The following is a 13,201-nucleotide window of genomic DNA, read 5'->3' as shown; positions in this document are numbered from 1 at the left end:
TTAATTATGGCGAGTCATTTTTTTATCTCTTGGAAAAGTCAAGTCATTCTGAGCCAAACCTAGTTAATTAAAGCAGGTGATCAAGATGGAAAATAGTGTATAAAAAATTTTTACTGTAAGTGCAACCTTTCAACATCACTCTTCTGGAAAAAATAATTAATGACAAAACTGGTAATAGGTATTCTATATTTATATGTGCTTAATAGTGCTTCTTAAAAACTTTGAAGTATTAAGTTCTTCAAAGCAAAGCAAAGCCATCAACACATTATTTAAAAGTTTCAAAATAGCTTTCCCCTTACATACATACCTGTGTTTTCTAAGAATTCAGAATTCAACCTAAATCAATACAATAAACTATACTCAGGAAAAAAACAAAAACAAAAACACCCAGGTGCTGAAAGCTTAGTTCATGAAAACCTTTCTATCTCTATGTCCAATGGGATTATTGCTCAATTAACCCTCTAATGACAATGCATTCCAGTAACACTTGGTGTAATGTCATTGTCAAGATAATCTGCCGAGACAGGAATCAATTCCTGTTGTAAGAGGGAAGTGGGACTATACTAGAAACGCAACAGCAAACGCTCTTAAGTGCACACACATACTTACTGTATCTAACAGACTTGGATTTCTTTCCTACTTAAATAAATCCCTTGTAGGCCAAATACAATACCTAGTATTTGCAGAGTATTGTATCTAAGACCTGTTTTATTTCTGGTGATACTGAAGTCAAGTAATAGATCCAAAAACTAACAGAACTGAAAAGAGTGTAGAGAATTCCCACTTGACCCCACTTTCCCAAGTCTGCCTGTTGTGACATTCCTTATAGAGGATGGAGTATGTGAACTTCTCAGCCAGTAGTGCCAGAGGTAGGGCTCTGCTCCCTGATGGTGAACACGTCTCCTTATAAGCTTCTCCTGGACTGGAGTGACAAGGCCTTTGTGCGCATATCCAAATACTTTGTTACCTAGATCTTACAGCAGCAGTGAACTGAAACAAGGTTTATAATACTGTGAAGTATTTGGTAATCCCAACAGAGGCCCTGAAATGAGAACTTACCGGAGCCACTGCTGGCCTCTCTGTTTGACACGGCACTTGCAGATGGTAGCAACTGATGTACCTGTGCTTGCTGGTCTGAACGGCTGCTGCCATTTGGGATGTTTTTGTTCCACATGTTCACATTTTTGTAGTTGTATTTGCTGGGATCTCCCCAAGCTGAAGTTCCATCATCAATCTCCATTTTGCGACGTATGGATTCTGGGGATGGTTCCTCCCAGCCCGTGGGCTCTTCTTCTTTTGTTGGGGCTGGTATAGGTCCTCCCAACCAGCCTGTCCCAGGAGGTTTGCTTGTAGCTGGTGGGATTCCCCAAGACCCGACAATGTCCTGGTGCTTGTTCCAGTCTGGAGAACTGACTGACTTTGATGAATCTCCCCACCCTAGAGACTGATTTGACTTTGGAGGGTCTCCCCACCCCTGGGAAGGATTAGGTTTAGAAGACTCATCCCATCCTGATGAATTATTTGGATTTATGTTATTTCCCCAAGTAAAAGAACTCGTTTTACCAAGTTCATTCCAACCAGAAACGGACCTGTCACTGTCACTCCCTCCTGAGCTAGATTTCTTATTAGCCTCACCCCAATGGTTACTCCTTGAAGTTTCTCCCCAGTTATCACTGGCAGAAACGGGCCACCCTTGGTTTGACTTCTGTCCATCACCCCATCCCTGTTTGCTCTTTTGCGAATCATTCCACGCGGCCTTATCTTCTTTGCAATTCCCCCACTGATTGCTCTTGACCATTTCTGTAGCAGCAGAATCATCTTCCCATCCCCCCTGGCAGTTTGAGCCTTTGGAATCTCCCCACCTCAGAGCAGGTTTGGGCTCTCCCCACCCCGAAACAGATGAGGTATCGTTACTGTTAGGGCTAGTCTTATCTACACATGCCCCTGAGTTACAAGTCTGTGTTGCAGAGCTTCCCCAGGCCTCTGTCCCATTGTCAGTCTTTCTTTCCCCTCTAGGTGATGTTTCAGTATCCCAGGCAGTATTCTGCTTAATAGGAGTCTGTCCCCAACCAGAGTTGGATAGGACACGTGGATCTAAGTCAGTTCTGTTGACAATGCTTTGGAGTAATATGTGCTGATCGATTTTTCTTCTATCTCTACTCTGATTTTCCCCAGTTGCTTTTTCCTCAAGGCGTCCAGTGCTTTCTGTACTACCTTCACTCTCCACTGTACCTCCTATTTTGGCCCACACACTGTTCTGCTCGTTTGTCTGAGATGAGGCAGAACCCTGATCCTCTTCCTCAGTAGATTTCCATCCATTTGTAAACTTCTTACCATTGCCATTTGCACTGTCATTGGAATGCTGATTGCTAGGCAGTTTGTTCCACTCCACGCTGGGTATATTAGTGCCAGTGTTTTGTGCAGGAGTTCCCCATCCTCTTCGACTTCCTCCAGAATCTGCACCATTTACACTTCCCCATGATGCACTCTGGGAATTTGCTGCCCCAGATTCCCACACATTTCCTCCTTTATTTGTGTTAACTGGAAGGTTAGTGCCTGTAGGCCCATTTATGCCAGGCTGCATTAGAGTTGCATTCACAGTGTCACCATTAGCTTGGCCATTAGGACTTGAACATTTGTCTCCAGAGTAATTAGAACCATAGGCACCCCATGTAGTACCGTAAGAGCCTCCGCTTTTTGATTCTCCATTGCTCAAGTGAGAAAGGGAAGTGCCATTCATAACCGACGGAGCCTGTATCTGAGGATGATTCATTGTGCTCACACGCCAGGCCCCTGTATTACTAGGCAGTTCATTATTCTGTACTGAACCGGAGTTTGGTAAACTAGAGGTCATAAAGTTAGTAGTGTTATTTGGTCCAGTCATTTCAGTGGTAATATTTTGAGGTTGACCACTGAATGAAACCTTCTGTGTACCACTTACTTCAGATTCACAAGTTTCCTGAAGGCTTCCCCAGGTACCATGGGTAGAAGAGCCACCCACTTTAGAGTTAATACTCTGATTGTTAGGCATCTGGCCTATGGTACTGCACTGATTCGTGATGCCAGAACTACTGCTTCCTACAGGCCCTTTTAGGGCAAGTCCGTTGTTCTCTAATACTGGCCAGGCACCATGGTTGCTAGCTGAATTCAAAGTGCTTGGATTTAACCCTCCATTTGATGAAGAACTCACAGTGCCCCAAGCATTCACTCTATTGTTGCTACTTTCTGATTTGCTCTCAGGAGCATCCATAGAGACCTGACATGTGCTTATTACGGCTCCATGGGAAAACCCCCATGGCCCAGGACTACTTCCATGGCCCACATTATTGCTGCTACCAACCACAAACTTATTTTGGGAACCAAGTCCAGCACTATTCCGAAGACCATCTTTTTCACCTCCTGTGCTCCCTGAAGCCATGATAGTGATGTTCCTCTCTGATTCAGAACTGGAGGCAGAATCAGCATCCATGCATTCTGAAGCCAACTCTGGATCACTGCCAGGGACTGAGTGCCATGCTTCTTTTTCAGGGGAGTCACTTATAACAGCATTCTTACAGTTTGTGCTAGAGTCATTTGGAGATGACACAGGTCCCTGCTGCAAATTTTCATAATGGGATCCTGAAGTATTGTGGTTTATGTCTAGAACAAAGGAGAAGTACAAAAAATTATGAAGTGTCTGAAAATATACACTTATAATATATTAAGTGTATGTAGCTCCTGAACATTAACAAGATATAATACTTGGCAATATGGTTACAAGGGCATTATTGGTTATATCCCAGCCACCAACTTTCCATATCCAGTAACTAATTCCACATAGGCAGCGAATGTACAGCTTTGCTCATTGATTTTTATCCTATGAGCCCAGAGCAGTAGTACTCCAGGAACATAAGAGCCCCTCAATAAATATTTGCTGAATGAACAAACCGTTATCAGTAAGTAAAAGAATTTTGGAGTCAGGAATGACTAGGTGGCATAAATGTATTAGGATAATGGAACAACCCAGGTTTAGAGGCCAGACATGGGAAAGCAGCAGCTGGGATGCAGCTGGGTAAGGACAAGTAAACAGGGAAAACTTGATGAAGTATATTAGAAAAAGATCCTTTTCCATCTTCCCTTTCTTAGAATGGCTTTTCTCACAACTGTTTTGGTTATTATAACAAGTTTATAAGAATTACAAAGCCTTATCTATTATGTTTTCATTTAATTAGTATTCATATTCAACCTGAAACATTGCACACAAGAATACTTTTATTTTCATAAAAATTTCTTAATTTACCTTCACAGCCACGTTAATTAGAAGGAAACAGAGAAATGATTAATTGATATAAAGACCACAGAATTAAAATAATTAAAAAACCAACTGCTGACACAGAAGATCATTAATAAGCAGTCATACATCCTCTGATTTTAGGTTTACTGCGATAAATTATCATCTAGTTGTTTTGGTGAAGAAGGGCAGGCAGTTCTTGTGCTTCTGATACTTCCCCAGACTCATCACTCTCATTCAGTCTAAAGGTCTGGTAGTTATAAATTCCTGAGATATTAATGTACGATGCCTGCATTTAGACTGTCTTTAGGGCGTTGCTTATATTGTAATGCTGTGCTAGAGCAGTAATCAGAATCATATGCAGTACTTTTAAATAATACACACACTAAGTCATGTCCCAGAGTTAATGAACCAACTGCCAGAGGTTACAGGCCTAGAAAATAAATGTAACTCATTGTTAGAGTATTGCTAATATGGAAAATCAGATTCACTTTGTATCATTCCCTATCAAAGCACTATTAAGCAGCAAAGGGTGATGAGCTAGAAAGCACAGCAGGCAAAAGGACTAAAGAGAGAACAAAGACATATAATTCACCAAACAGAAGTATTTTAAAGTTCCATAAATGATTCTGATTTCCAATCCCTGCTTAACAATCATTTTTCCAGGCTGCCAAATAAAGGTTGTCATCTTTCAGTGGTCAAGAGGAGGATTTTTCTCATGAAACAAAGGATACCAAAAAAGACAGGCAGTCTCTCTGGGTAAAAACCAATCAATACAGTAGCACTTACACAGCAGTAGGGTCACCCACACTATCAAGCACTTTACATGCCCTTCTGTCCCTGAATGCTTTGACGCTAGAGCACAGGTGTTACCTTCACTTTGTAGATAAGGAAACTGAGGCTCAGAGGTTCGTTTATAGAAAATCAAGTGAGAAACTCAAGATTGCTCATTAGGTATAAAGTAAGGTGTCTAAGAACACAGCTGTATCTCTGGAGACACCTGATTCAAGTCTGGACTCGTGGTAGTAGTTTATGACCAAATCGGGACACAACAGTACTTCTTTACCTGTTTGTTTAGTTAACAAAACTGTCATATGTACTCAGCTCAGTGCCGGCTTCAAATAAGGGCTCCACGAAGGGCAGATTGGCATAGTGGTTAACAGCACAACTCTGAAGCTAGACTGCTTGGGTTAAAAAGCTGCTCTCCCAATTATTAGCTGTGTGGCCACAGGCAAGATCCCCAATCTTTCTGTGCCTTAGTTTCCCCATCTATAAAGTGACAGCAGTAACAGTATCCACCTCACATTTGAGAATTAAATGACTAACAATTAAAAGTGTTTTGAACCATATCTGATCCAGACTAGGTGCTTAATAAATGAGGGCCATTTTTATCACTAAGCATATTAATGATTGTGTTATTTTTCAGTCCTGTCTCCAAAGCACATTTTTAATTTCACCATGTCTTCTTCACAAAGAACAAAATGAAAAATCGTATCACAACTTGCTTATTTCACACCTCTGCTTAGGTATCTCAAACAGAATGCTAACCCCTGGATTATACCCCACAGGCACCTCCTCCCAAAGGAAGAAAATAATCCTGATTATTTACTAGTTTTCCTCATCTCAGCAAGTTTCCTAAAACCTAAGATTTATGTTAATTCCTTCCTGTGCCCAGCAAATTCAACACATCACCAAGTCCCAAAACCACTCATTTTTCTCCAAATCTAAACAATCCACCTATTACTATCCTTTTCTTACACACTGTAGCAAAAGTAATTTCTGCTGCCATTATTTGCTTTTTCTTATGTGTGTGTGTGTGTGTGTGTGTGTCTTGTCACTTTCATATAGCAGGAAGAAAATAAGATTAGTAATATTACATAAACCTACCTAAGGTAAAAATAAAGGAATGGACCTGTAATTTAACAATGAAACATCAGAGCATTCCCATAAAAACAGAAAAAAGATAGGAATGTTTGTCATCAGCTCTAGTACTCAATCTTCTTATGGAAGAACTAACTGATGAAATATGACCTAAAAACAAGGTAAACATGGTAGAAAACAAAAAAGGTTAACATGTAGAAAGCAACTGTTTTCCTATAAGCCAGGAATTATCAATGAGAAAATGTGATGGAAAAAAAGATGCTCACAAGAACTATAATGAAACTTGGAATAAAGCTAACAAAAATACTTAGTCACATATTAAATTGTACTGCAGACCACAGAAAGCAACTTGAGTAAGTATAGAAACTTGTTTCTGAATAGGAAGATGTAGCAATGTTCTAAGTTAATTCAATTATTAAGAAATTGCTAACAGGAATCTGTAGCTTGATTAAAGTGACTTAAAAATTCATGTAAAACAAAAGAGAGAATAATACAAAAGAAATCTCAGAAAGAAGAGTCATGGTGGGGGGTAGGGGTAATTGCTCCATCATGCAACAAACAGCATTACACTGCCAGGGTACAAAAGCACTGCTATTGAACAGGAAAGTAATCCAGAGACAGACCCAAGTACATGTCAAAGGTCAGCATTTTAAATCAGTAGGAGAGAAGAAATACTCAGTACTTGTATTTTTAGTTTATTTCAAAGTAATTTATCAAAACAAATTTTTCAAATTTATCAAAAATAATTCCACATGATTAAAGTGTTAAAAGATGAAATCATGAAGTTATTCATGAATGAGTACTTTTTGTACATAAAAGCAAATAAATAAACATAGAAAATATGACACAGATTTGACTACTTACAAAAAAAAAGTGAACTTTTATGTCAGAATACATCAAAGGAAGGAAGAAGGAAAAGTAAACCAACCAGCAAACAGAATACATTTTGCAAACCCATTCTATCACTTTTAATGATAGTAAAAAATTCAGAATATGGTTGTGACCTGGATGGGAGGTAACAGTGGTCTAAATTTGTCTTTTGCTATATACTCCTATGTATTTAGGAAAATAAGGAGAGACGCCATCAGTAATTATTAGTTAAAATTCTGTTTTTAATCTACTCTATACTTTCAAAAAAAAAACCCTAAATTAAAAGGCTATTTTGAAAACTGCATTTATCAAGGGCGGAGCACAAGGACCTTTTTGGTTACAAAAATGTAACTTAGAAGTCTAAGAGTCGAGGGTGGGTGGGGTGGGGAGACAGATACTAGCTTAACTAAAGGTATAAAAAGGAACAGGACTCCTTAGCAATCACAACTAAACTGTTTCACAGAGAAAGAGACTATTTCAGAATTGGAAGAAGTCAAATAATGTATTTCCCTTACAGAAAAGGAAGTCAAAATCCACCATTACAAATGATCTGGAGGATAAACATACAGGAACATCATTAAGAAGATGATCATTAAGCTTTTCCAAGAAATAGTGAGAAACAGTAATACTGTAAAACGCTGTGCTGGTGTGCGGAAAGGGGGCAGTGGCTGAGTTTTACTGAATGTGAGGTAAAATGCAAAGTTAAACACTGCACTAGTGTACTGAGATTTGGAAGATTGTACTTTACTGACAGCATACAAAATTCAAAATATCATCAGCATCCTACTCTCATGCAAAATTACCTTAGAAGATTGGGGGCAGCTGCAGTAACCATGCCTCAAAAAGAATAGTGCACAATTGCACAAGATCTATTCAAAAGGTCAGAAAGGATATATGGGGGCAGAGCATATAGACTGGTGGTAATTGAAGTGATTTATAAAGAAATGGCACAATTTATTCAGGAAGAATTTAGGGCCAAGAAAATTCATGTATTTTTCTTATTAAACATATTGCCTGTAACAAACAAAATAATATGTGTGCCTTAAAGACTTTTAATCTCACCAAAAGGAAAAGACCTTCAGAAATAAATAGTACTTAAGTTTTACTTACTAAAGTAGTTCCAAAAGTAGGTAATGGTATTGTTGGGAATATGAGCAAACCTTAGATGCACAATTTTAAATAGCACTTAAGTGAGAAAGTTCAAAATGTTTCTTTCACTTTTTCCAGCCTCTAGTAAAGAGGTTGGCAAACTTTTTCTATAAAGGCCTAATTAAGCAAGTATTTCACGTTTTGTCACCAGATGGTCTCTTTGGCCAGCTACTCTGCCCCTTTAGCTTGAAAGAAGTCACAGACAGGTAGATGAGTGGGTGTGACCATCTTCAAAATGACTTGGCTGAAACAGGCTGCAGGTCAACCTGCTCTAGATAAAGAATACACAATGTAACACAGCCACATGTAACGCATGGATCGTGAACTGTTTCGACTGAAAAATGGAGCGAGGGTCATGAGTAGAGAGCTATGAAGACAGCGAGGAAGGCTGCTGCTCTGCCCAGATGGTCAGTGCCTCCACCAGGTCAACGGTGGGGGCGGCACACGGCAGAAAGCTGAGAGAGATCTTGGAGTTAAAATCAGCAGGGTAAACCAGTTTCCTGTGAGACAAGAAGAGGGAGAGTCAGCATGTTAAGACTTCTTGATGGATGACTGGATGAAGAATAGAGGGCGCCAATCTTTTGAGCAATGGAACCCAGAAGGAGAAACAGGTATGTGGTGCCACAGTGAATTCAATTTTGAACATGCTGAGTTTGAGGGGCCAGCATCAGCTGATGACGTATAGAGGACATGAACCTAAAGTGAAGAGAGATTTGAAACAAAGCCACAGGAGGTAAAAGATCTGAAAACTGGTCAAAGAAAAATGAAAGAATGAAAAAGCTTTAAGGAGGAGGAAGTGATCAGCAATAAAAAGTGTAGACATCTATTAATAGAGATTAAAATGGGTAAGTCTGCTTTTTAACACAATTAAAAATAAAAAAGTCTGAATATAACGTTCACAAGACCAGTGACCTTAGTAAGGGCTACCTGAGTCAAGTGAACCAGATTACAGAGAACTGAGTTATGTGAAGTAATGAAGAGCAAATACAGACTACTGCTTTAGGAACTCTGAGAGAAATTCTTTAACAGCCTCCACAGAATAGGGTTTAAAGGAATTTTTTTAAAGGATGATAGAGACCTGAATGTTTATACACCAAAGGAAAGGTACAAATTGAGAGCAGGAAGTGGAAGTTATAGGATGGCAAGGATGTATACCACACTGAAAAGACAGTCAAGAGCACAGATAGGATCAACAGTGCTTTAATCTTTAACTCTGGAAACTTTAATGTTATCATTTATTCATTAAACAGCCCCAATTCTTAGTCATTCATCATTATAGCTCAAATGCCTTTGAGCTTCTTTTTTAAACAAGTTCAAATGTAGGAAAAGAGATAAACAGTAACAGGAAAACACCCACATACTCCTCCCCCTTAAATATACTACTAACACAGTAGAAAACTACAATGTACCCCTTCTCTGATTACATTATATATATATATGGGAAAATATTAACTGTTGGATTTGGGTGGAGGGCAGATGGGTGTTTGCTGCTCTATTTAACTTTCCTGCATGTATCTTGTCAGTCAGATGATAAAATTTGGGTTGAACACTGGCTAGTAAGAATAATATTGCTGCCAGCCCTGTTATACATACTAATCCCCCACTAATCTTTTATTAACATGGTCTATAGGCACCTCCTTCATTCAAATAAATAGAAGGTATATTTGGACAATAGCAGGGCTTGGTACCTTAGGACTCTAAGGAATCAACTGCAAAAGAAAGGTCTTAAAATGTTGACTGAGACCATCATTGAGTGTCTGATGTAACAGTCACAAACTGGCAGCTCAGCCTGCAGTTGTCTGGTTTGACCAGTACAGGGTTCTAAAAACTTCAAATGAGAATGTAAACATATTTAGGCTGGGTACAAAATTAAAATATTTACCACAGGTCTCATCATTCCTTTTCATCTTTTACTTCACTTACCTGCTAGCTTGTGAAGGCATTTAGTTTGTGACCTGATTAAAAGCACCTAAACTCATCTAGGTACTATCCCCACTCTGATTACACTGCACCAATGAGAAATGCCTTGTATGAGGACAAGGGAGGCACAGCCAGTGCTCTTCATTTTTACCAGGAAAACTTCAAGCAAATTTCTATGACTGTATTATGTGTATTAATTAAAATGCCAAATCTACTTTTGTTCAGGAGAAACAAATAAGCCAAACACAAACAGACAGAAATGAAAATAAGATTATGTTCCTATGATTACAAAATACATGTAGTTCACAACCTAGAATTTTCATGTTTCTAGGCTGTTGCTCATGCTGTTTATACAAGCACATACCCTTATTGATCCCTAGGCTAATCTCAAATTTATCAAATAAAGGTGATACTATCTAATCTGTAAAATGAGGATTAAATGGGTTAATACAGTGTGTGGGTCATAGTAAGAACTCCATAAGGGTTAATTGTTATACTACTTTTCTTCTTATTATTATTATTAACCCTTCAGGAGCCAGACAGACTGGTCTTATCTTCCCTGATTTACAGACACCCAATGGCCTAGCAGGTGGCTAAAGTTTCTATCATCATTCTTAGTAATACCTATAAAGATAATTTAATGTAAATATATGACATATGCTGATAAGTAGGGATTCACAAGATTTTTAAAAAGACAGAAGCACCAATCTGTGGTCTTCTGCAGAACGCTTTACTTTCACCAGCTGCATTCTGATTGGGGATTTAATTCCAGACCTCAGATTGCTGTATTCTCTTAACCCTGACCTTAACACCGTCCACCCCTACAGTCCTTTCAGAATCAGGCAGGACATTTTGCCTTCTCAGCCTTTTTTTGAAGACATCTTCCTATGTCCGTATCTTTGGCCTTCTCATCTGAATGTACACCTCTAACACTTGGATTTTTTGACCCATACCCATTTTTGAGAAACAACATTGTTACACTCCTGTTGTTTCCATTTCAAAACAGCTTTGCTTTTTCATTTACCAAATTGAAAAAGCATATTTAACATTAACTTTCTAAATTTATTACCCCACTTCCCTGTTTGTTTTGTTATCACATACCATCACTTAGCTTACAGTAGTAGCTACTCAAGCTTATTTGCTGTATTAAAAAACTTCTCCTAAAGTTTAAACCTTTTTTATTATGCTGATAACTCAATATATCTGCTTCTAATCTGACATCCCAGATGAACTTCAAGACAAATTATTAATTGCTTGGCATTTAATATTTCTAAAACCAGGCTCTTCTTCCTAAAAAGTGCAAGCCCCTATAAAAATTACAAGATAATTCATTCAGTGCCTAAATATTAGTCACTAAGCTAGTTGCTTTAACACATCACATGATTTAATCCTCAAAGCAACCTTATAGTTTGGGTACTACTGACCACACTTTTAAGACTGGGAAAGTGGGTCAGGTGTGTTTTAAGTGATTTGACAAAGTTTGCACAGGTAATAAATAGCTAAGGGGGCAAAGCAGAGAGTAAATATAAATGCAGGAAGATAATTAAAGTTTGTATCCTCTCCAATAATAATAAGCTTCTCTAATTACCTATGCTAGAAAAGAATCACGTGTTCTCTTCCTCTTTATCTACTCAGTATGTTGCCAAAGCACAGCATGTGTGTTACAAGCATAGCTCTGGAATCAGATCGACAGCAGTCCAGTCTCTGCTACTTAATATTTGTGTGAAATACCATAATATAATGCACAGTAGTTCCTAATATATATAAGAAAGCACAGAGGAAGAAAGAGAATAACTCTAACTGGGACACTTAGGAAAGGCTGCTCAAATGGGATTCAGACACATGAATTAAGTAACCTGCCAAAGGTCACACATGCTGGTACAGAAATGTTAGACTTAAACACCAGGTCCACTTGGCTCTGGAGACTTTTTGTTCATAATGAGGATGCTGTGCCAGTTTTCATGTATGGGAACATTGATTTTCCTCAATTCTCTAACTTTCGGTAAAAAAAAAGCTTCAAAAATTGTTCAATAAATGAATGGGCAAACCAACCGTCAGAGCCTATCAAAACATGCTGAAACAAACTGAGTTTTGAGAAAATTATAACCACATACTAGACTGATTTTTTCTGCCTCACCATCATTACTGAAGTAGAAAAGCCATTCTGACACAGTAACTGAATGCATGTGCTGTCAGAATACAATTTTCATGTGTGGCAGTCTTTTTATGGCACATAGTAACTGGGTGATTGTGGGCAAGTTATTTAATGTCTGGTGTCTCAGTTTCCTCTACTGAAAGGTGAAAGTAAGAATAACTTACATCTCAGGGGGTGCTGAAGATTAAGTGCAGTAACACGTACAACTGCTTGGCACATAACTTGGGGCAGAGGATACTCAATTTTAGCTAGTCTTATGATTTTTAGCTAGAAGTTGCTTATTAAAATGGGTAGAATCACTTTAGAAGTAGGAGGGGCAGTTAGTTAACCCTACAGGAAACACTTTAAGATTCCCCACTTATAATTCCCTATACAGAATTCTTATTTTGCAAACCAGATACTGATGAATATAAATACATCCCAAAAGCCATGAGTTTATGAACTTGCTACACTGCTAATGATGACAGTTGGAATCTTGTAAGAAATGCCTTCTCTCACCTGACTCATTTTTGCTGTTCTGCACCTCTCCGTTACTTTGTGGCTGTTGATTTGTTAAAGCACTGCTTTCTGACTGGCTGCTTAACACTTTAACAGCAGATCCCAGGTTTGCTGCTATGACGGGAAAATGCTGACCCCTCTTTAGAAGCTGTTTGTGTTCCTGGTGGCGAAATCGTGGTGGAACTTCACGAGGATACCGAGGCAAGGCCTGTGGTGGCTGTGGCTGCGGTGGCTGCTGCTGTGGCTGTGGCTGCGGCTGCGGCTGCTGCGGCTGCTGCTGATTGTTGGCTGTGGCTCGCTTGGCATTATTATTAGTGCTGGTTGCTGTGGAAGTGCCGTTATTAGAGTTGGCAGGCTGAGGCTGGCTTACACTGGGCTTTATCTGTTCTGGCACTAATCCCAACAAAAGAAAAGGGGTGGAAAAGATTAGCCAGTAAAGTGTACCTCCAAAGCAAGCC

The 13,201-nt window shown here is 39.0% G+C and overlaps 1 protein-coding gene across 11 annotated transcripts in view; it reads right to left on the bottom strand.

The window, feature by feature from the left end:
- Positions 1 to 13,201, bottom strand: part of TNRC6A (trinucleotide repeat containing adaptor 6A) — a 96,803-nt gene that overhangs the window by 36,842 nt on the left and 46,760 nt on the right. For 7 of the 11 annotated variants that reach the window (XR_005031068.2, XR_005031067.2, XM_057487047.1 and 4 more), the window contains 2 exons: positions 12,744 to 13,136; positions 1,060 to 3,639 (listed from right to left, as the gene is read on the bottom strand). Coding sequence is in view for 9 of the 11 variants with exons in the window: in XM_057487047.1 (XP_057343030.1) it covers positions 1,060 to 3,639; positions 12,744 to 13,136 (2,973 nt within the window). In the remaining 2 variants the exon portion in view is untranslated. The remainder of the gene's footprint in view (positions 1 to 1,059; positions 3,640 to 12,743; positions 13,137 to 13,201) is intronic. The other 4 variants (XM_057487049.1, XM_036916927.2, XM_057487050.1 and 1 more) reach the window with 1 other exon arrangement.

The sequence above is a fragment of the Manis pentadactyla genome, chromosome 10 (assembly GCF_030020395.1).
Source record: "Manis pentadactyla isolate mManPen7 chromosome 10, mManPen7.hap1, whole genome shotgun sequence".
Taxonomy (NCBI): domain Eukaryota; kingdom Metazoa; phylum Chordata; class Mammalia; order Pholidota; family Manidae; genus Manis; species Manis pentadactyla.
Note: the sequence above shows the minus strand (reverse complement) of the source record. Positions and strands in the feature narration are given on the sequence as shown.